General features: G+C 41.7%; 1 protein-coding gene across 2 annotated transcripts; it reads left to right on the top strand.

Moving 5' to 3' along the window:
- The first annotated feature begins 815 nt into the window (after positions 1–815).
- COA1 (cytochrome c oxidase assembly factor 1) lies at positions 816–23,832 on the top strand. 2 transcript variants are annotated; one of them, XM_024557150.3, is made up of 6 exons: positions 830–896; positions 12,448–12,488; positions 15,330–15,422; positions 18,270–18,418; positions 22,350–22,426; positions 23,459–23,832. In XM_024557150.3, exons 3-6 carry the CDS (start codon positions 15,338–15,340, stop codon positions 23,556–23,558), a joined length of 411 nt encoding a protein of 136 aa, XP_024412918.2. In that variant the 5' UTR covers positions 830–896; positions 12,448–12,488; positions 15,330–15,337; the 3' UTR covers positions 23,559–23,832. The 2 variants fall into 2 exon arrangements, with proteins under 2 accessions (XP_024412912.2, XP_024412918.2); XM_024557144.3 differs by lacking the exon at positions 12,448–12,488 and having other exon boundaries at positions 816–896.
- Positions 23,833–24,505: the final 673 nt, after the last annotated feature.

Raw genomic sequence — 24,505 nt, 5'->3', positions numbered from 1 at the left:
GTTAAAAACTGAACTTGATTCGTCTGATTTTGAAATATAATATAGGTGACCCACAAATTGTGAGACTCATTGCTTCATGGAGGAAATGTATTGGGACTTGAAGCTTGACACTAAAAAAAGTAAATAATAATAAAAGTAATGATGAGGATCATGGAATGATCAAATGCAAACACTAATAGCTTATGTGTACTAAGCACTTACAAAGTGCCAGACACTATTCTAAGCACTATATATCCTCATAACAAGTCTATGAGGTAAATACTACTATTACCCATTTTACTACTACGCTCCATGAAAACAGAAACCATTCCAGTTTTTTTCTTACCCCTGCATTCCCTGGATCATAGTAGATATTTAGGAAATATTTAGTAAATAAAAGTAATTTTATTTTTGCCAAATCTTCAGCCGCAGGGAGCACGATTAACTTCAGTGCCAGAGTTCGGGAGGGGGGATTAGATGGTCCGTGATTTGTTGTACGTGGGGGGGGTCATCCAAGAGTTTGCACTTCTGAGAGGAGCAAAGTAAGCCCGTGGTTTCAATTTCCTCCGCAAGCCCTGATGGACTGAATGTATTTTGGGGCCTACCGGAACGCAGAAAACAAAAAGCGTAGATTTGCCACGAACCTTTTCCCAGCGAGAGCGCAAGAGGCTAGAAAGCTGAAGCCCAGCAACCCGGCAATCTCAACGGGGTACCCGGGGTACCAGCCCCGCGTTCGGCTTGAGTCCGCCTTAGGCAAGCAAAGAGCACGTCCTGACGCTCTAGCCTCTCGAGGAGGAGATGACGGAAGTCTCGACTGCTCCCCGCGGGGCGTGCCTGCCTGCATGCTTATCCCGCCCACTCCACTTCCCGTAGGAATCCTCGAGCAGCTCTCGGTGTGGTACCTCTATCCCTGACAGGTTAGATTCCCTAGGGGAGAAAGAGTTCTGGCCTCTCCTACGCTCAGAAGGGTTTGCTCCAGCAGTCGGGTTTGCGTGCGGGCTGCTACGACGGAAGGCTCCTTCGGGTCACCTCCGGATGGTTCGCGCCATAGCCAAGGCGCACGTTTGCGCTTGGGGGCCGGAGTTGGGTTCCGCGCATTGCAGTGGTACTAAGGGCTTCTGCACCCCCTGAGTTAGGAAACCGTGTGTAGCTTACCTTGGCCTTGTCCTTCAGTCCTTGCTAAGCGGTCCCAAGAGCACATTTGTAAAGAGTTGGGGTCCTTTACAAGAGGTAGAACTGTGCACTTTCTTTGTGGTCCTAAGTTACTGCACTGTGAGAATGACCCTACCTAGACGATTACAGAATTTTCTGGCCTAGTGGTCATAATAATTTTGTCCGAGTCACACTTGAGCTCCATATAGGGGCTGACTGTAAAATTGATTTTTAGTGTAGGGGACGGTGTATGTATATATATGTATGAGCGCCAGTCACTGTGTGTGTGCGCGCACGGCCTGCTGGGTGTAATTTAAAAAAAAAAAAAAAAAGGAAAATTCTTACGTTTTGATATGCCTCTATCTTCCCCTATCTCCCTCCTCCTCCCATTCTCACCTGAGGGATATTGCTTTACTTGAAGGTATGCAATAGGTCTACTTCACCTTTGGATAGAAGTAGCAACTCTATTACGTCGTCGTTTAAACGGCGCATTTAAAAAACAGTCTGTGTAATCTTTCTGCTCAAAATCATATTGGCCTTCTCCTTGACTCAGGAAAGTACAAAGTCCTTATCTTGGCATAATATGCTTCATGTTCTTGGTTCTGCTGAATTTCTCAGTCTTATATCCTTTCAGAAAAACACGAATGTGTACACACTGTGTACTCCCTTCATGTCATCCTGCAGTAATTTCATTACCGTGGATATGACAGAGTTTTATAATGGTTTACACATGTTTTGAAATTTATTTTTTCATTTTGTCAGAATTTGTTGAATACATAATATTTCCAAACACTGTTCTGGAGCTGAGGATATAATGGGGAACAAATACAGTATACAGTTCTTTAAAAAAATAAAATGAATAAATAACAGCTTAATTGAGATGTAGTTCACATACCATAGAATTGACCCATTTAAAATGCACATTGATTTTTTAAAATATTTTTATTGCTATTCAATTACAGTTGTATGCCTTTTCTCCCCATCACTCCACCCCACCCCAGCTGAACCCACCTCCCTCCACCACCTCCACCCCCCCCCTTGATTTTGTCCATGTGTCCCTTATAGTAGTTCCTGTAATCCCCTCTTCCCACTGTCCCCAACCCACTCCCCCCTGGCTATTGTTAGATTATTCTTAACGTCAATGTCTCTGGTTATATTTTGTTTGCTTTTTTCTTCTATTGATTATGTTCCAGTTAAAGGTGAGATCATATGGTATTTGTCCCTCACTGTCTGGCTTATATCACTTAGCATAATGCTCTCCAGTTCCATCCATGCTGTTGCAAAGGGTATAAGCTCCTTCTTTCTCTCTGCTGCATAGAATTCCATTGTGTAAATATACCATGGTTTTTGGATCCACTCGTTTGCTGATGGGCACTTAGGTTGCTTCCAGTACTTGGCTATTGTAAGTTGTGCTGCTATGAACATTGGGGTGCATAGGTTCTTTTGGATTGGTATTTCAGTGTTCTTAGGGTATAATCCCAGCAGCAGAATTGCTCGGTCAAAGGGCAGTTCCATTTTTAGTTTTCTGAGGAAATTCCATACTGTTTTCCACACTGGCCTCACCAGTCTGCATTCCCACCAACAATGTACTAGGGTTCCCTTTTCTCCACATCCTCTCCAACATTTGTTTGTTGATTTGTTTATGTTGGCCACTCAGACCAGTGTGACATGGTACCTCATTGTGGTTTTAATTTGCATCTCTCTAATGGCTACTGATGCTGATCATCTTTTCATATGTCTCTGGGCCCTCTGTCTTCCTTGGAGAGGTGTCTGTTCAAGTCCTTTGCCCATTTTTTAATTGGGTTGTTTGTCTTCCTGGATTGGAGTCATGTGAGTTCTTTATATATATATATATATATATATATATATATATATGTTGGAGGTCAGGCCCTTATCTGAGGTATCACTGGCAAATATGTTTTCCCATACTGTTGGTTCTCTTTTTATTTTAATGCTGTTTCTTTAGCCATGCAGAAGCTTTTTATTTTGCTGAGGTCCCATTCGTTTATTCTTTCTTTTATGTCCCTTGCTTTCGGGGACCTGTCTGTGAGGTTGTTGCTGCGTGGAATGTCTGAGATTATTCTGCCAATGTTTCCCTCTAGGATGATTATGGTGTCATGACTTATATTTAAGTCTTTTATCCATCTTGAATTTATTTTTGTGTATGGCATAAGTTGGTGATCAAGTTTCATTTTTTTGCACGTAGCTGTCCAGATCTCTCAACACCATCTGTTGAAGGGGCTGTTTTTGCTCCATTTTATGCTCCTGCCTCCTTTGTCAAATATTAATTGACTATAAAGACTTGAGATTATTTCTGGGCTCTCTGTTCTGTTCCATTGGTCTATATGCCTGTTTTTATGCCAGTACCAGGCTGTTTTGATTACATTGGCCTTGTAATACAGTTTGATATCAGGGATTGTGATCCCTTCTTTCTCAAAATGGCTGCAGCTATTCAGGGTCATTTATGGTTCCATATGAATTTCTGAAATGTTTGTTCTATATCTGTGAAATACGTCATGGGTACTCTAATAGGGATTGCATTGAATCTATAAATTGCTTTGGGGAGTATGGCCATTTTGATGATGTTAATTCTTCCAATCCATGAGTATGGTACATGCTTCCATTTGTTTGTGCCTTCCTTAATTTCTTTCTTCAGTGTTGTGTAGTTTTCTGAGTACAGGTCTTTTACCTCCTTGGTTAGGTTTATTCCTAGGTAGTTTATTTTTCTTGTTGCTATATCAAATGGGATTTTTTTTCCTGATTTCTGTTTCTGCAGTTTCGTTGTTGGTATACAGGAATGCCTTTGATTTCTGAGTATTGTCTTTGTATCCAGCTGCTTTGCCAAATTCATTTATTAGGTCCAGTAGTTTTTTGGTGGGGTCTATAGGTTTTTGCATGTACACTATCATGTCATCTGCAAACAGTGACAGTTTCATTTCCTCCTTTCCAATTTGGATGCCTTTTATTGCTTTTTCTTGTCTGATTGCTATGGCTAGGACTTCCAATACTATGTTGAATAGGAGTGGTGAGAGAGGGCATCCTTGTCTTGTTCCTGATCTTAGTGGGAAAGGTCTAAGTTTTTGTCCATTGAGTATGATGTTGGCTGTAGGTCTCTCATATATGGCCCTTATTATGTTGAGGAATGCTCCCTTTATTCCCACTTTGCTGAGTGTTTTCATCAGAAATGGGTGCTGTATCTTATCCAATGCTTTTTCCGCATCTATTGATATGATTATGTGATCTTTGTCTTTGCTGTTGTTGATGTGATGTATTATGCTTATTGATTTGTGAATATTGTACCATCCTTGCATCCCTGGGATGAATCCCACTTGATCATGGTGTATGTCCTTTTTAATGTATTGCTGGATGCCGTTTGACAATATTTTGTTGAGAATTTTACATCTATATTCATCAGCGATATAGGCCGTTTTCTATAGTTTTCTATCCCCTGCTCTTCTTCTTCTCCTTCTGGTATCCCTATTATCCACATATTATTACGTTTCATGTTGTCCTGTATTTCCCTTAATCCCTCTTCATTCTTTCTGAGCCTCTTTTCGTTTTCTTGCTTTTTCTGGGTGTTTTTTTCTACTTTGTCCTCTAGCTCGCTGATCCGATCCTCTGCTTCATCAAGTCTGCTTTTCATTCCTTCTATTGTGTTCTTCAATTCAGAAATTATATTCTTCATTTCCTTTTGGCCCTTGTTGATAGTTTCTATTTCCTTTTTCATGTTGATATACTTTGCAGTGAGTTCATTGTAATTTCCCTGTAGTTTCTGGTAGTTCTCTGTGATCTCAGAGAGCTCAGTGAGCTTCCTGATAACCATTGCTTTGAACTCAGTATCTGATAGTTGAGTTGCCTCTTTTTCAGTTAGCATTCTTTCTGAGGCTTCCTCCTTTCCTTTCATTTGTGGATTGTTTCTTTGTCTTGCAATTGTTTCTGAGACTCTTCTTGTTAGCCTCTGCTTCTTGAGTTGATCTATTCTGACTCCCTGGGTTTATGGTATGAACTTCTGTGGTAGAATGCCAATGGGATTCAGTGGTGCTGTCTCCTTAATCTCCTGTGCTCACTGGTCTTGAGCTGACGTTTATGGTGTAACAAGGTCTAACTCTGGTCTTTTCAGCACTCCAGATTTTGTTGTCTCACCTGTGGGAAAAAGAGGAATGGGGGCAAAAAAAAAAAAAAAAGAAAAGAAAAGAAAAGAAAAGAAGGGGAGGAGGGAAAAAGGGAATAGAAAAGGAAAGGAAGGAAGGAAGGAAGAAGGAATCAAGAAAGATCGGAGGCAAGATAAGTAGGAATTTTAACAAAAATTAAAACAAAAGAATTAATAAAAGAAGGCAGGAAGAAGGAATTAAAAAAGGTAAAAGATGGAAGGAAGAAGGAATAAAAAAAAGAACGAAGGACAGAAAGGAAGAAGGAATTCAGGGGGAAAGGAGGAAAGAACGAAAAAAAAAAGTCTTCTGTTGGCTTTAAACTGGTCAGGTTAGTTCTTCTGGTCTTTCTGTCTGTGTCACGGGAGGGGGGAGGGGGTGGTTGGAAGGATTGGTTTCACTTTTCTCCCTTCCTGAGCCACACTCTTCGCTGTTCTTCAGCCTCAGTCTAGTTCCTCCGGGTCCTTCTGCTCCCCACTAGGCCTTTAGTTCACCAGCTGTGCTGTCCTTGAGTTGCACCAATTAGGGGCAACTCACATTCCATCTTCTTGCTCTTTGCTGTCTTAGATGCTAGGGGCTTTCAGTGCTGCTATGGGGTAGTTCAGTCCCGTACTGGGTCGAGTCTTTCCGGAGAATGCTGTCTCCCCTAGCCCTGCAGCTCCCCTCTGCTGGGCTTCTGCCTTAGTCCTAGAGAGCCAGTAGGCCCTGCAGGGCTCTGTGTGCAGGGGCTAGGTAGGAGTTTTTACCCCAGTGCTTTTGGGTGTGGTCGCCTGCAGGCAGTCAGGCCGTTGATCGGGTTGTGTGGCCGCTCTCGGCTTTGGGCCTGGGTTGACCGCCGATGCCCCGCTTTGGGTCTGTGCGCGGGGCAGCCAGTCACTGATCCGGTTGCGCACCCACCCGAGTTTTCAGGTGTGGGCGCCCAGCCGGGGTTTTAGGTTTGCGCGCCCACCCAGGTGCTTTTTGCCTGTGCGCCCAGGCAGCTGAGCCGCTTATCAGGGCACTCGCCCACCCGGGGTTTCAGGTGTGGTCCCCAGGCCACTGATTGGGGTACGCGCCCATTGGGGCACTTTGGGTCTGGCGCCCAGGCAGCCAGGCCGCTTATCAGGGCGTGCGCTCACCCGGATTTTCAGTTGTGGGCCCCCAGTCCGCTAATCTGGGTGCACACAACTGGGCTTCAGGTGAGCGCTGGGGCTGCTTTTCTGCGTTCACATTCCAGGGGCTGAGGGGGGAGGGGCGCCAGAGGCCCCGTCTGCTGCGGAGAGTTCTCTGACTAGCTGCTGAGTGCGTCTATGTTATTTTCCTTTTTGAGAAATTCTTCCTATTCAATCCTCCCTGGTCCAAACAGGCACCTGGCTGCTCACACAGCCCAGCCTGGCTCTCTCCCAAGAATCCTGCAGCAGACCCTGCGCCCTGGCCGGGGCTTCAGCCTCCCTGGTCCCCACGCTGGTCCCAGGGACCTTATTGTCCTTAAGCACTCTTCTTACCATCTGATCTTTCAATGTCCTCTATCTTTGGTCTCCAATCTTCATATATGCTGGAATACCGTTGGCTGTTGGCTCTGCTCCTCAGATCAGCTAGGTGTTTCACTGGTGTTGAGGGGAAGTGGACTCCGCTCCCACCTATCTCACCGCCATCTTCTGCCTCTCCGGTTGCGTTTCTTTTTATAAAATATTTATTTATTTATTTTTAAGGGGAGGGGAAGGCAGGGAGAAAGAGAAGGACAGAAACACCAATGTGCAGTTGCCTCATCCACCCCCAACTGGGGACCTAGCCTGCAACCCAAGCTTGTGCCCTGACTGGGAATTGAACCAGCAAACCTTTGGTTCGCTGGCTGGTGCTCAATCCACTGAGCCACACCAGCCAGGGTTGGTTGTGTTTCTTATTATTCTTTCATACTAATTTTAATTTTTACTACCTTAATTTTTTCATCTTTATTTTTGTAAGCATAATTCCCTCCCCTTCCTTCCCTGCTATGGTTTGATTTTATAAAGGCTGGATGGTAATAGCAGTGGGCAGTGCCATTTAACAAATAGGGAAGATCGATCTCTGCCTCTCCTTCCAGTAGTCTCTAAGTAGATTTTATATCCCTGTTTTTTTCTTGACCCCTAAAATTGTAACTTGGGAATATATTGATTAAAACTACTTCTGAGAGTAGTGGTGATTTCCCTCAAATGGCATATTTGAACCTTTGGAATAGCTTTCAGACAGCACATACCACCTGTATGAAAAGCTGATTGCTCTGAAATTTATGGTCTGAAACATGGGTTTTATCACAGTGGAGAGACCAAGGCCTCTGGGGTCAGACAGATGGCAGTGTAATAGCTCTGCTGTGGAATGACCTATGAACACATTTCATAACCTTTCTAGAGGCTCTTTTCCTATCTCAAAAAAGACAAAAATAATATCTGACCTTTCATAGTTATTATAAGAAATGGTATTAGTGCATATAAATTATCCTGCATTGTGCATGGCCCAAATAGTCTCTCAGATGTGGGTCAAGCCAGGCCAGCCATATGTCACCCAGAGAAAATGAAGCAGATGGGTAGAATATGCCTGGAGTGGGTCTGCCTAGCAAAGCCAGAGTTAGAAAAGAACTACAGTGTGTTAATATATTAATAGTGCTGCTGGGAAGGTCATAAGGCCCCTGGGTTCATGAACAGGATTGTGGCCTTCCTCCTACTTCAACTGCCTCTATGCCCACTTCTAGCATATTAAGATGAACCATGGTGTTAACAATTTGGGTGTAGTAGTGAAGAGAAAAAAATTACTTTAGTTGATCCAGCTTGTAAGACATAGCTCAACAATACCAGAAATAATACAATGTGAGAAAACCATGCTGTCTATAAATCAAGGACTTGTATCTGTAGTTTGGTCCATATTTCACAACTAGGTTTAAGGATAACCGTCTTGCTGGGTCTCCCAAGCTCATCTCTTATTAAACACAGGGATTTTATATCAGAGACTGGCAAATCTCTACTTGAGGCTCCCACCATCTGCCCTGGTCCTCTAGGGTGGTCTGCCTCTAGTCCAATGTCTGAATCCCTGGGAAGACATCTGTTTCATATTGCCACAGGCTCTACATCTCAAGATAATGTGGATTTAAGTGACGTGTGTGGCATAGATAGAGGAATAATTGTTTCTACTCTGTAACTTCCCAGGAGCCCCTAAGGCAGGGGTGTCAAACTCATTTTCATCGGGGGCCACATCAGCATCATGGTTGCCTTCAAAGGGCCTAACGTAATTTAAGGACTGTATAAATGTAACTACTCCTTAACTGTTACGGAGTTGAAGTTGCATTTGACCCTTTGAAAGCAACCGTGAGGCTGATATGGCCCTGGTGAAAATGAGTTTGACAACTCTGCCCTAAGGGATCACCTGACCAGTCTTTGAAACTCAGGCCATGTGCTCACTTTCTGTGCTTTCTTCGTGTAGACCACTGGTTTCTAAGCTTGGCTGCATATTAGGATCAGCCGAGGAGGCTAAAAAACACCAATGCCTAGATCCCATCTGCCTAGATTCTATTTTAATGAGTCTGGGGTGTGGCCTGGACATTTGGTTTTGGTGGGGGGTTTTGTTGTTGTTGTTTTGTTTTGTTTTGTTTTTAAGCTTTTCAGTTGATTCTGATGTGTGGCCCAGGTTGAGATTGCACCACCCACTGCTTCTACCCTCCCTGGTCTGATTCTGCCTGTGGTTCAAACCTTCTGTTCAACCCTGTAGTGAACCCCCTAGTGAACCTACCTGTAATTCCTTCATCTAGTCAGGGGCTCCAGGGGAAACAAACATGAGGAGCCTCTACCCTGTGTCAGCTTGTGCAGTTCTGGTGGCATCTGTTTGACAGCACATTAGCTATAGAAAGGGATTTAGTACTTTAAAACAAATTTGTAAACCATTGGTCTTTGGGGGTCTAAGTCACTGTTTGTGTGTAAAAACAGCTATTTTTAAAAATGGGTTGCAATCCTTTCCTCTTGGTTAACTGTAAATCAGAAAAATCTTCCTTTAATTGACTGTATAGTAGACTAAGTGAATATGAGCTTCTTGCAGATTTTCACATCAAATTTAAATTTTTCAATTCTTATCAAAAGCTTACTTCTAAAATATACCCTTCATGGAGGAGCCTAAAATCTATCTCTAGTTCTCTACTGTGCCTTTTTGAAATATTTTTTTCATGAGGTTTGGAAGCTACTGAGGACTCTTGATTCAAGACAGCTGATGGGGCAGGTAAACTGAAGCTAGTTCTAAAAAGGCATAGGCAGAGCCTCTTTTTTTGCCCTCTTGTCCCAAACCCATGACCTCTTGATACATGGAGCAGTTCCCTGGAGACCAGGTGGATCATGATTGTCTCATCTCTCTGCTGATCAAGATAGCCCCTCAGATCTTGCCACTGTCTCCACTTGTTTTGGCTACTTGTAAAATTCTGTTTATTGCTTTTTCTTGGACTGTGATTGTGGCTTTCACTATAGGATGTTATAAAAAATTGTCATTTGAAAATTGTGAACTTAAAAAAACATATACTGAGGGTTTTGTTTACAACACCAGCCACGTCAGAGAATCCTTTTCTAAGGAAGAATAATAGAGATCTTTCTCAGGCTTGGTGTATTGCTAGGAAAGGTCATATTCCTCCTCAGCTGCTGATTTGTGTTACCGCATGGACAGTGTAGACCTACCAACTGTTCAGTCTCTCCTTTCTAATGGGCAGATATGAAACTCAGTGTCAAATCTGTGGCCACCTTGAAGAAATGTCTAGTGCATGACAGTGCTTAATTTTGTGCACTAACTTTACCCCAACTGTATTTCTCTTCTTAAAATTATTTTCCACTTGTCTTCATTTCCTCATCCATTTACTTGCTTTTTCTCTTCTAATGTATGTATCCTTACATGCCCCATCATCCTTTTTGGAATAAGCTGGTATATGATGCAGATCCCGGCCAGCAGGACACTGTGTTGTGGCAGCAATAGACAAACACACATGGACTACAGAAATCCTGTGGAGAAAAAGGGATGGCATGGCCACTCTCTAAGTGAGAGAGGGCGTGAAGGCCAGAGAGAGCCCCTGGGAGAGCCCAACCCCTGCCTGGACAGGCTTTTATTGCTTTTCTGGGCACATTACATTCAGGATGGTCCTCATTTACTATGCACAGGTTCACTGTAGGTGATTACCTTTTACAGACAACAAAGGACAGAATGCTGGTAATTACTTCAAAGAGAAGGATGTTACAGCTCAAGGGGGAAAGTGGTTGAACTGGTTACACTCCATACTTGGGAGGTTTAGCACAAACTTTAGGAAGTTAAAGATACTCAGTAAATGTTTGCTGCCTCAATTCAGAGTGAGGGAGTTTTAGCAAAAGCAAGTCTCATAGCAGCCTAGGTACAATGCAGGCCTGATTGCCCACGGGCTAATGGGTCGTGGGAGTGGGTCCTGCCTGCTGAACTTCGCACCCACTGGCTTTTCCAAGTGGGAGCTGGGCTACATTTCCCACGTGTGGAACAGTTCCCTATAGGTATACAAACTAGCAAATAAATAAGAACTATCCTAAACATTTTAAGAAACTGTCATTTTTGATCCACTCTTAGTACCTAGGTTTTAGCTCTTACCTTTGCTAATGCATCACAAAAGTCTTCTGTCTGGGCCTCCTGTGTCATTTATCTTCCTGTCTGAATCCATTCGCCTACATGGTAAAGTCCAGCAGGGTACACGGCCTTTCATAGCAGTTACAGTCTCCGTTTTCAGACCCATTTCCTATGGCTCCCTGCCAGATCTTCACAGTGTGCAGCTCTTGCTTCTGCCACTCTGCCTTTTCTTGTGATTTCTACTGATGTGAAGCCCTTCTCCTGCTCCTTCACCTTTCTCTGGTCCCCTCCTGACAGAGCTGACCACTTTCTGGGTGTTGCTTCCTCTACTGGTACACATCTCTGGTCATACTAAATAGGCTGCTTCTTATTCATAAGTGCAAATTAGAAAAAGGTGCCCACTCCTTCTTTAAGACACTTTATAGAACTTCCAACTGTTGGAAAACCATCTTAATAAATACAGGGTGGGGCAAAAGTAGGTTTACAGTTGTTCATATGGAAAATAATGTAATAAGATAAGAATAAACTGTGTCCCACATATTTTTGCCCCACCCTGTATATGAGTCTCAGTTGTTTACCCTGTCAGTGGCAACCTGTTAGGGTTGTGTCATGCCCAAATACACATTTGTACTTGGTGGCCCTATCTGTGTTGTAATTATTGTGAATATTCTGTATTCCCCTCAGCACTATTTGACCAGTGATGGCCCTCAAAAACCAAAAGCAAAAGAAAGACTGAAGTTTATACAAATACATGTCATATTCTTCTCTGGAAAAATAGCAGAAATGGCATACCTGACAAAGCCTTTTGCAATGAATATTATTGTAATTCAGAGATAAATAATTTTTTTTGACATTTCGGTATTTCTGGAATCAGTGGATATCCTAAAGTCAGTTTGTCACAGTGGATGAGAGCACAGACCCTGGAGATAGAGTGCCTAGGTCTGAATCCCAGTTCTACCACTTATAGGCTTATCTGTGTGATTTGAGGTACATTACCAAACCTATCTTTGCCTCAGTTTGCTCATCTGTAAAATAGATATGATAACAATAGTTCTTACTTCATGGGGTTATTGTGAGAATTAAATGAAGTATATGTACAGTGCTTAGAATAATACCAGGTACCTAATAGTAAGAAATACAAATATTTGCTATTAATATCAGTATTATTAAGGGCTATGTATATTTTTACTTCATTTTAACCCTGAAAAGCTGTTTTTAATCTATGGTGTACAGCTTATATTGATAGCATCTTGTTTCAGTGGGCTTGCTGACTGGGTCTATGATTGTGTACACTGTGGTCACATACCTGCTGCTGCAGTGGTGCACCCTCCCTTGCCCACACCAGTATTCTGGTAGTTGCAACAAAAGATACGTAGTACACGGACAGCAAACCAGCAGGCTTTGCTTTTTCTTCCCTTTATGGCAGAAGAGAAAGGGGGAAAACTAGGGCTCTTTGTAGTCAAGGCTTGTTTTAGAAGTTTAACTTCTTGTTTGTTCTAAAGCTTGGGTTGGTAATAAACCTTGACTATATAAAACTATACACTAGAGAGAATTGGGTTGGAAAAAGTGATTTTAATTTAAAATTATTATCTAATTACAGGACAGATTTTCTTTGATGACTTTCAAGAAAGCTGGCAAAAGGTAATGAATGTTCCTGGCCAGGTTCTCTGTTAGAACCCTTCAGGGTACCTCAAGTTAAGCAGTAGATGAAAGTGGCTGCCTGAATAGCTCTGGGTTTCTCCTGGTCATTAGTCTTCACTTGTAGCTATTTCACATGAAAGATGGGATGGTGTTCTCTGTGTTATTTTAAAACATCGTTTACTTCATGCCTCCTGCCAGCTTTAGAAACTACAATCTGGTGAGAAGCTCTGCAGAGCTCTTGCTCATGGCCCCACCCTGTTGAGGGATCTTTCAAATTAAGCAAAATCTGACTAATGAATTCTTTGGAGATGCTCTGACCATTTTCATTATTGGACTAAATGGCTTTTCCCAGATTACATTATTTTAATTGACTTCACACTCTGCTTTGACATTCTTGCATACTATATAGAACACCAGCTGAAACTCTTATAGCAGTTGCAGTACATTTATTTGGGGTTTCAGCTGCCTTTTCTTAGTTGAACAAAACAGTATAATAAATAAATAATATAAATATGAGCTAAAACTTCACCCTGCCTGCTTTTATAGTTCATCAAAATTCTTTATATACATAAACCTGGATTCAAGGTAATTTCTGTATAAAACTAGTCAATTTTAGCACTGTTCAAGGGTGTGTTTAATTATTAGTTTCTAGAACGAATATCCACATGAGGAACTTTTTCCAATAGTCCTTCTTATGGATTCATTTACCTCCACATTCCAGAAATAATAGGTAGACAGTTGTTATTACTCTTCATATTCTTGAAAGCAGAGAAGCAGATGGTAAGAAGGTGTTTACCTTGATTCACAGATTCAGCCAGTGGATGAACTAGCATTAGGTCACATCAAGGGCTTTGTTTTCTAAAGAAGGTGATAAAAATCTAAGGTTAAATGTTCAGGACATAAACACTTATGGTCATCTTTTCCTTTATCTAAACTTGGAATTTCCATGTCAGGTCAGTTTTTTTTTTTCTTTTCTTTTTTTTAAGAAATGTCAGTAAATGTAAAGAAATTTTTCTCACCTAGCATAAGGATGCCCTGAAAGAATCTGATTCACAGATGCATTTTTTTAGTTTTTGTTTTTAATTGGTTGTCAAATTTTAGAATTTAGTCAATTTTACATAAAAGACTTTTGGAAAAATTAAAAGGCTCATCCAGATCTGGCCCACATATCTGCTCTCATTTATGTGACTTTTCTAGCTCTGTGGGATTTTGAATTGTGACCCCTGATGTAAGCCAGTATCCTACTCTGTTTTATGGTTGGGTATTTTACAGAAAGATTCAGATCCAGGTTTGAGCCTGGTTAAATACTCTCCAAGAAGGAGTATAATTGGCTACATCAAGGCCTACATGCCACTCCTAGTCCTGCCTGGGCCTTCAAGGGACAAGAGTTATGTGGGTGGGTATGGTACTTGAATTTGCTAAGCTGGCTCCTCTCTTATCTGTTCGTTCAGCCTGAAAGTCATAACCACAGTTTCTTCATCCTGTTCGGAAGGATAGTAAACCAAGGTACAGGGGAGAAGGGAGACATGTCTTACCCACTAACTCAGCAGTCCTGAGCCTGGTCTGATAAGATTGCCGGGTGTTCTGAACATCACAAGAAATACCATAATAGCACAGGAGGAGGGGAGCCCTTGAAATTCTGTATGTGTCATGTCCACTGTCTGAGAAAGAAAGCCTTTGAAACTGTGTATTTATCCCAAGGTCTAGAAGGAGGAAGAGGAGAGGGTCCACAGTGCCCAAAGAGGAAGCCCATAAAACAACTTCAGTTAACTGCCTGCCTCTGGTCACTATCTGTTTTAATAGGGGGTCCCTGGTGCTTACAGAAGAGCCAATAAATAACTTTGGGTAACTGCCTCAACTTTAATTAACTGTCTCTTATTTTGTATCTGTTTTACAACAAGTGACTGACTAAATGTGGCCTGGAGCAAGATAAGAATTCTAGGCTAACCCTCCAATGCATACCTGCATACCTACATTTAGGTGGTCATGTCCCCCAAGGGGAAACTGGCACCATTTTTACCCACCAATCAATATGTAACTCCCTGACACCATCCCGTTAACTATATATAAGTCTTCAGGACAAAGGACCTGATGCCTTGCTGCCCTTGCTTTTGCCTGTGCCCTTCTCCTCCACCTTAGCAAGGCCCATTCTCTTCCCTGAGGACGTACTACTAATAATTCCTGCTTGCATGCTGACGGAGTTGCTGATCTGTAATGCTTTACTGTGTCAGGAAGAAGAACAGAGTTTCTTCTCACTGTTGTTCTCACAACAGGCCCAGGGATAGAACACTCTTTCAGATATGAAAGAAAGCAGTCAGTGACCACTGGGGCCCATTTTAAAGCTTGTAAGATTAGCTATTGCTGTAAAAGAATAAGCTCCTTGTTTACCAGCTGCCATGACACAAGGTGGCTTTGCTTCCTGGCTGTGCTTCCAGGGCAATGCAGGACTTGGCATACAGAGTGGGTTATGTCCTCAACTATAACTGCCTCCTATCATGTATCTGTTTTGCAGGGAGATGACTAAATGTGGTCTGGAGCAAGATACGAATTCTGGGCTAACCTTCCACACATACAGGGCTGTACTGAATGCTTGCTCTGTGCTCAGCCATCACCCCTATGGCCTGAGTCGTGGATTTGGGCCACCCTCATAAGGGCACTTTTGCTTTGGCTTCAGAACCAGCCCTGGCATTCTGAAAGGAAGGAAAGGGGGAAAGGTGGCCCGTTCACCTTGCTAGCTTATTCCTTGCTTTGTTTTCCTTTTGGGGCCCAGTCCAGGCAAAGACCCTTCATACAAACCTGAATGTAACAATAAGTTGACATCTTTTGTTTTTAAATTTCTAGGAATCAGGATGCCAGTGCCTCTGGGAAAACTGGTCTTTTTTACCAGTGTGATGACTAGTGGGGGCTACGCCCTTGTGTATTACCTTATACAAAGTAAGTATCCAGCAAACTGCCTGAGGCATGGCCTCCTCCTACCTCTCTTATCCTTGTGTTCCTCCATCATAGGAAATACTTCAGATGCTTTCTGCACAGAAGAAAGTAGGAGAGGGCTATTTTTAGAAACCAGTACACCATTCCATTCCCTGTAGCCTCCTTTTTATCGTATAATCCCAATTTTCTTAGGAACCTCAATTTTAAATAAAAAGACCCAGATTGGTTTGTACCAGAAGCCTTGTAAAAAGTGGGATAGGCACAGGAGATCCAAGATATCTGAGATGATATAAAGAACAGAGAAAAGGGGGAATACCAGATGGTTTACAGGTGGGGAAAACTGGCTGTATTTCTCAAGTGTTCTCAGCCTGTTTGCCCTGCTGTTCTTTAATGTTGATGTAGTGAAGGAGGGGACCTTGAGCAAGGGATGTCTCTGGTGAGAGTAGAAAATAAAAGGAGAGTCCAGGATGGCAAAATCTTGACAGACGTGGCTTCAAGCCCCACTGCATTGAAATTTGAATTTGTAAAGACAAGCCATAGTTATTGTGAGCAACCAGAACATTTAAGACCATTTAGTTGCTGCTAGTTGTGAAGCAGTAGCAGTTTTTTTCCAGAACGACTTTCTTTGAAGCTTCATGCCCTCCCAGCTTGGCTCTTCACTCTGACTCTGCAGCATTTTCACTTCCTGCCAGAATATTAGAATCACCAACAATCAGCCAAAGAGAACACAGTCTCCCTTCCAACCATTCTTTCTAACCTTCTTTCAGTTGGCCCAGAGGCCCTTGAGTTTAGAGCTGACCTAGGAAGAGCATTCCCAGGGATAATTCAGACTGGAATAGCTCAACATACTTTCCCTTCTGTCAAAGGAGTAGAGGCAAAACAAGACAGGAATGGGTGCATTTTACAGGTTGGGAGATTCATAGCCTTTCCCCCTTAGGAAGCTGGAGTCAGCCAATAGACAGCCCAGCTGGTCTTATAGCCAGCTAGTTGAATCTCAGCTCTAGCTTTTGACCAGTTGTGTGGCTTGTGGAGGAGTCCTTCACCTTTCTGGACCTCAGTTACCTATGTGATGAGGGATAATATTAGTGATTATGCATGTGAACCTGTGAAAATAAATCTCACAACCTGTGAGATGGTGAGAATCATTGAGATACATGAAATATTGAGAACAATATCTAGGCATGGAAATCCTCAATAAAGTTTAACTGTCTGGACCCAGTATCTGCTACTCCTTTTCCTGTCATGGCTGGCACATTATTCACTCCCACAGTGAAACCAGAAAAGTTGGCATTCATGTTGCCTGTCACTACCAGAACCAATAAGTAGAGACAGGGATTGAATCTTTATAGGCTGTATATTCAGATGGCTGGCAATCTGAGGAGACAGTGGGTTATGTCTCCTAAAAGACTGTCTTACATTTCAAGCCATACTGTTTTGTAAGGAGAAAAAAATATAGGTAAAAGGTTTGGAATTCAGGGAAAAAGAAGTATAGGTAAAGATTTTGGGATTGAGGGAAAAGGTTAATCAGATAAAAGCTGCTGTCTGGCAAATTCCCTACCTTCCATTGACTGTTGGTTCTTTATCTGTGTCCTGAACTGTGGAATATCTATCCCTGGAACACAGTGCCTCAGATACCACTTGATTGCTTGCTGTCCTCCTGGGACACAAATGTCAAATTGCTTGTGGTCTCCTGGAGTCAGAGTGGGTCATATCTTCAGTTCCTGAAACAATAACTTTTTACATGCATTAATTAATTACTAAGCCTATTAACCTTACTAATCATTACTTAAAACTAAAATTTTCCAATTCTTGAGTTCCTGCATCAATAGCATCCCCTACAGTTGTACTCCTGAGAAGCAGAACAGGAGGGGATCTTTTCTTTTGCCTCTTTAGGCTCAAAGTGCTTTTCCCTTTCATTTATGTGGTTGGATATATAAGAGGGAAGCTTTTTCATGTCAAGCCAAAAACCTTTCTTGGGAAGCCTACTTTTGTTTCTGCCTAGTACCTTATACCTTTAGGGAGATGTTTCCTGGAGTTCCTATTACACTTTGGGCCAAGAAAAGTTCCTGAAACAAAGCAAGTTATAAGTTTTATCTGCATAAAATGTCGGCATAAATCTGTAAACTTGAAAACTAACATTTTAATGTCCAATTTCGGGCCTTCGGCTTTTCTTGTTATTGATGTTATGGTCTATTTTATGCTGGTTGATCAGGACCTTCATCTAAGTGGAAGAAGCAGTGTTTAGAAGTTAGTCATAGATCTGGCCCCACCTCTGCCTTGAACTAGCATTGTCACTTTTAGCAAATCATAGTATCTTAGGTCCTGAGAACCAGAGGAGCATTAGTGAAGATCTGATCAAACCCCTTATCAGGGGTTCAAACTCATTTTCACTGGGGGCCACATCAGCCTCATGGTTGCCTTCAAAGGGCTGAATGTAATTTTAGGATTGTATAAATGTAACTAGTCCGTAACTGTTAAGGAGTTGAAATTATATTAGGCCCTTTGAAGCAACTGCCAGGCTGATGTGGTCCCTGGTGAAAATGAGTTTGACACTCCTGCCTTAGATGAAGAAATAAGAAATGAAAAAATTGAGGCACAGAAAAGTTAAGTATCTTGCCTAGTGTCATCTGCCACATCTCCACAGATCCTGACTTTGTAGACTTTGGTTTTGGAGTTTCTAAAATGGATAGTTTAGAGTAGGTTGTCCCTTATTCTTCCATCCATAAATTTCATATTTGTTTCTGTTTCCCTGTTGCACATGAATTGTATCATTTAACTTTCTACAGAGAGTCTACCTGACCAAGTTCAATAAAGAAAAGCAAAAATAAAACAATTGTCTTTCCCACTTAGAAACTTTTTCCAAGGCTTCCTATTACCAGTTGGCATTGGAGCAGCTGCATAGCCACTCTGAGGCTCTGGAAGCTCTGGGCACTCCTCTCAACATTCACTATCTTCAACTCACTGACAAGTACAACTTCGTGGACATTGCTGATGCCCAGGTAACATGCTCCCCCCAGAGAATTATAGGCTAGGTGCCTGCTGAAGGAGAGGAGGGGGCCACCAGAATCCAGAGAGTGTCTGGGAAGAAGCTGGAGTAAGGATGTGGGATAGGTAAAGCTACCATGTGAAACTGTCACTAGGGATTATTTGGGACCTTTTAAAAAATTTTAGAAAAATTTATTTTCATTTTTTTTCTTTTCTGGACAATTGATGTGGCAGGGAATGCTATGTTTGTGCTCAAGCCTCTATCTTTAACTGATTAAGAAATAACTAGTAGTAGTTAGCCACCACTTACTTCAGCTTTAAACTTGATATCTACAACTCATGAACTCTCATTCAAATGTAAAGAGCTTATTTAAATTTAGTTTTAAAGCTTATCGATTTACATTGATTGCATAGAATGCCAGTCCACTTTTTCCAACTATATTGTATCTTCTTTTATAAGTCAGCTGTTAAAACTCACCTAAATATAAAATGCATTTGTTGTTCTGTTTAATAAGTATGTATTGATACATTCTGAGATAGAAAAGTGATTCTAAGCTGTGTGGGAAATACAGAGATGCAGGAAGCTTTCAGGGAAGTTAATAGTTTAAAACTCCAGATTAAGACAGGGTGAAACAAATGCAATAGTCGAGGCCTGAATGGAGTGGTTAGTGGGCTAGAAGATTTGCTAAAGGAAAGGAATGCCAGAATGAGGAGCAGCATACCTAGGAAGGCGTCTCACTGTGTTCCCTCCAGTGTGACCTCAGTATAGCTGCAGGCTGTTGAGGCAGGGTGTAGTCAGGTAGGATGGGCAGGGCAACTAAAGGGCTGCAACCTCATTGTGTGAAGTATACACATTTGATTCTGTGGTCAGCAAAAGCTCTGAAGTATTTTGAGAATAAAAGTGTGATGCTCTGTCTAGTTTATTTTTTATTATTTTTTAATTATCATAGAAATAGTTTTATTGGATTTTTTAACTGCAATAGCAATTCATGCTCAAGTATTCTCATAAATATTTGATCTGTTTTTCTTTTTCTTTCTCTTTTAAGATGTTGATTAATACCCACATCTATGTGTACTTTCCTTGCTAGAGGCTGCAGCACACAGATGCTGGGATGGGCAGAGGAGGCAGGGTCCCACCCTTCCCCAAGTCTAATTGATTTGGTTTTAAAACAAGATGAATTCATTCAGATTGGAAATACTTAGGGACTAGAAGCCTTTAGGAGAGTAGTGTGGCCATGTGGGTATACAGTGGTGAAAGCATGAACCAGAGCTGTGGCCTAGAGAAATGAGAGATGGATATGAAGGCAGTTGCATTTTGCAGGTGATAGGACTTGGTAACAGTTTTATAGCAGGAGCGGGGCAGGTCAAAGGTGATGCTACTACCATCGGTGAGTGGAAAGACGAAGCCATTAAGTGAGAAAGGGAACCTGAGGAGAAAAGGGAAGGGGTGAACATGTACTGAGTGCCTGCTCTGAGCCAGATTGCTCTGTGTATTTCTCTTGCGTTTATATCCCTCACATCATACGGTGTGGCTCCTCTGTGTTTCACCATCTCTGTTTTCTTGGCTGGATCTCCACAAGCACAAGAGCTCTGAAATTCCAAAGATTGGGTCTTGCTATTCACAGTGTCACCTAGCACAGAATTCAGGGGCCCGACTTTGGTGTTCAAGCTGGCAAGCACCTTTGCTGATGGGCAGGTTGATGCAGCATCAGTTCTCTGATCTGGTGATCCAATGAGTGGTTAACACCAAGATGATGTTAGTGGGGAACCTTCTCTGCTCAGTCCCAGCTTTCACTTTGGCTCAGTCGTCCTGGCTGCTGCTGAGAGGGCTTCTTCCAGCCCTGCAGGCCAGGGCCCTTGGTTAGTACTGTGACATTGTTGGCTATGGTGCTGGGTACTGGCCTCAGCTGCTGCTGCTGAACAGTTTGACACTGTAGTGACAGGAGTTCAAGGACCCAGACCCATCTGTTGTCCCTTCCTTTGATCTTCCAGTTGGTGAAGTATGTTTGGCATTTGATTAGGGTTCTTCACTTCCCTTACCATCAGCTATTTATAAGGATGCCTATATGTAACACAGGCCATTTTATCCCAGAGCACCTATTTGTAGTTTCTTTATTTTGTTCAGAGGTAAGAAGTTTCACTTGTTTATGAGGTAGTTGTCATATTGAAGTATTTTTTTCACAGACTATGTCATACATGCACTATTCAACTACCAACTATGTACAATAGTCAACTGCCAACATGTTGGTTTACCAGACACTCCTGCTTTACTCTTTGGCAAAGTCTAGGCAGTGAAGAAACCAGTCTAAAGTACCTCATCCCCCAGTGGAGACACAACTGTCCAAAGTTGAGACATTGATCCCTTTGTGTTTGCTGTTATACAAAATCCTACTTCTGCCCTTTTATCACCACCCCTATTTTTGGTTTTCTTTTAGAACCAAGAAATGCTCAATATGTACTTTGTTGCTTAATTTTATAGTCCCCTGAGAAGAGCTGTAGCTTGATTCCAGAAATGGAACTCTAAGGAATCACTTTAGTGTGACTTAGGGTATGGAACCACCATCCCCAAGTCTGTCTTCTTTAAAGTATATTTAAATAAATGAGAGAATTTTGGAAAACACAAATGTGTGTGTACCAAAGCAGTTCTTTCTCTTGGTGGCAATTTGCTGTGGGTGAGATATACCATCTTTTAACCCATGAAAGTACCTTTGCCTGTCAAAGGCACAGGGAGTTACCCTGGGAAATGCCTTATGATGGCCTTGTTACAACATTGTGTCCCCTTCACAAGGCTCAAATTTCTTCAGTTTTCACTGAGAAACAAAAACTATTGCATTCAATACTTTTCTAAATGGAGAAACATTAGCAAACACCTACCAGCTTTCTCAGGTTCCCATGCTGATTCCCCAGGTTCAGGGCATGGTGGCATCTGGACAACACCCATCCACATGTTATGAGCCCAGCCTGTGGTGACTAGTGAAGACGAACTAACCAAGATCTTGTCTTTCCCAAATGAGACTTTATATATTTTCCTTAAAGCCTGTCTTTATGGTCCAGGTCAAAGTATGTACCAATTTGCTGGTAATAGTTTCCTGTTTTAAACAATGGATTTTTTTGTCTTTTTTTTTTCTACTTTATTATGAAAAGTTTTAAACATACAGAAAAAATAAAATAATATATGCTGTGGAACCCATATAGTAGCTACGTGGGTTCTACAATTAGTATTTTGCTCTATTTGTTTTACCCCATACCTATTCATTTAGCCATATTTCTTATTTTCCATGAACACTTTATTTTCAGACATTCATATACTTCACACACATAAGCATGCATATCATTTAACTAGATTTTAATATTTGTTTATAGCCCCCTTTTTGAGGTAAAATTTACATTCTGTGTAAGGTACAAATTTAAGTGTACAGTTTGATTTTTAACAAGTACACTGCAAACCCTCATCTAGATGTAGACAGTTCCCATTACCCTACAATTTGCTCATGCTATTCCCAGTTGGTCCCTTCTCACATCCTCCAGCCCCAGGAGAGGCAATCACTTTTCTGATATTTTTTCCCAGTGTACTTTAACCTGTTCTAGAACATGGAATCATGCATTATAGACTGTTGGGTAAGGCTCTTTCACGTAGCATGTTCTTGATATCTATCCATGTTTTTGCATGTGCCAGTAGTTTGTTCTTTTTTAACTGGATTTTTAAATAATCATTGCAAGTTCTCAGAGCATTTAGTTTGGCACATAAGGTCTCCTTGCCAAATAAGAGGGCTGCCCTTGACCTCACCAAACCATCCAAAGAGAGGCAGAACATTTGGAGGAAGCCAGATAGAAAACCAGGTGAATTCTCCAGGTTTTTCACTAGTTTTTGTAGGGTTAACTCTAGAAAGTATCATTCTGTCATCTCTGAAGAGGACAGCAACATATCTCATTTTATACCCACAGTTGAAGATTCCCGTCTCTGGATCCAGGTCAGCGGGCCATCTCTATGTTACCTCATCCAGAGATGCCCCCTTTCACAGGTATTATGGGAAAATGGGTGGGTATGGAGGAACAGAAGAACCTTCTGATGGAAACAATCCTGATTCCCATTTTCATTTTTAGTTACATAATTTTGGTAATAAGAAGTACTTCTTCAAAGTTTGAAAAGTTTCACAGCCTGGGCAGCAAGCCAGTGTTTTGGCTCTTAGCTTAGTCCAGACATTTTATCCAGTGCAATCTGCCAGATTATCCACTCCTTACTCTACTGAATTTCAAGAATTTACCAGGTATAGTGTTGGTTTTGATAATGTTACAGCTTCTAAAACTGCTGCCTCAATCATTACAAATAAAGACATGGTTTCCTGTTCTAGGATTGTACAACACATTCTTTATATAAGCTTCCCACCCCATTAATTTGTTTTCCTTTTCTCATTGCCAATAGCTGTATTCACTCAGCACTCCTGCCAAGCTTCTCTCAGAGATGTTAGCTATTTGGCCAGGATGTGTTGTAATTCCGTAGGACAAAAGCGATGGACCGCCCTTAGGCAGCTCCTATATGCCTGCCTACCCCTAGGTTCACTGACTCCAAAGCCTGGGATTAGTGGAGGAGTTGGCCTCCACTAATTAAAGGTCAGAGTGAATTAGGAAATGGGGAATAAGGTACTCCTTCTCTTTCCTGATGCCCTTTCAATTCACCCATCAGCCTTTTACTGTTAAACTTGCCTCAACAATGATGCTGGTTAAATAATGAGAGCCTATAATAACATGTTAAAACTTTATGTAAACCTAAAGTTATATCATAAAAGAGCGTTTAAAATTTGAAGACAGTATTCAAACAACTACATTTTTTACTTTTTTATTAATTTTAGAGAGAAACATTGATTTGCTGTTCCATTTATTTATTTATGCATTCATTGATCGATTCTTGCATATTCTCTGACTGGGGACCCAACCTTCAACCATGGCATATTGGGACGATGCTCCAACCAACTGAACTGTCTGGCCAGAGCTTTATTTCCTTTATGACCATGTTATTTGCCAGTGTTTTCTGGATTACTTTTGGTTTCTATCAGGTGGCACCTTCAAGAGGTCTTCTTAAAGCTCAAGGATGGTCAGCAGATTCCCATATTCAAGCTCCGAGAGGAGAATGGTGATGAAGTAAACAAGGAGTAAATATTGAAAAGACCCAGCTTTCTCCAAGCATAGCCTACCCTCATTAACATGTACCCTCCATGACTTTGATTCAGTTTTCCAGCCATCAGAGGGATGATTTTATGTGCTGGTATCTGATAATTTTGTTTTAATTCTAATTTGACCATAAGGAATGCTATTAAGGTTTTATTTAATCAGACAAATGTTTACTCTAAGTTTATAATTATTTGAAAGTTCTCTGTACAAAAACCCAGAATAAAATCATCAGTATCAATAAAATCTTTTTTGAATTTTACTTGTTCTCACCTCATTTTGTTTGCTGCCCCAAATACTCCTGTCCTGCAGTTGTTCAAGGCCAGGCAGGTTCACACGAGACTGAAGAAAATGCCGGATATGTCAGGAAGTCTGACAGGCCTTTATTCTGTGGTGGCGCTATCCACACACAAGTGCAAGCCATGAGTTGCACCGAGGAAAATTCTGACTCTTTCATATACCATATTTTTTGGACTATAAGACACACCCCACAAATTTGGGAGGAAAGTGGGGGTGCATCTTATAGTCCGAATGTAGCTCACATTTACATTGGTGAAATATTATGTTATTTATGTTATTAAATATTTTACAACATTTTTTGCTTCAAAATTTTGTTTTCTATTTTTCCTCCTCTAAAATCTAGATGCCTCTTATGGTCCAAAAAATACGCTACTAAGTGCATACAAAGCCGGCTGGGTGCCAGCATAGACTATCACTGGTTATATAACAGACCTTGATTCCACACATGTGAGCCATTAAGCACAGTTATAGAAACACTGCTAAGTCCCAGTTCCTGGGATATCTGAGTGAGGGAGCCTGACTGACTCCGTTTTCCCTACATTCCACCACTTCAGGGTTCCTCACCATATAATCTGTGTAAGGGATGTCTTCTGCAAGGGTCCCTTAGCAAGCAGGGCAGAGCCCTGCACCCAAAT

The sequence above is a fragment of the Desmodus rotundus genome, chromosome 6, assembly GCF_022682495.2.
Source record: "Desmodus rotundus isolate HL8 chromosome 6, HLdesRot8A.1, whole genome shotgun sequence".
Classification (NCBI taxonomy): Eukaryota; Metazoa; Chordata; class Mammalia; order Chiroptera; family Phyllostomidae; genus Desmodus; species Desmodus rotundus.
Note: the sequence above shows the minus strand (reverse complement) of the source record. Positions and strands in the feature narration are given on the sequence as shown.

Excerpts from the sequence above, each read along its gene's own strand:
- COA1 (XM_024557144.3), top strand. The coding sequence starts at position 15,338 with ATGCCAGTGCCTCTGGGAAAACTGGTCTTTTTTACCAGTGTGATGACT. Across the intron at positions 15,423-18,269 it reads TGTGTATTACCTTATACAAA|AAACTTTTTCCAAGGCTTCC; the intron begins GTAAGTATCCAG and ends TTTCCCACTTAG. Across the intron at positions 18,419-22,349 it reads TGGACATTGCTGATGCCCAG|TTGAAGATTCCCGTCTCTGG; the intron begins GTAACATGCTCC and ends TTATACCCACAG.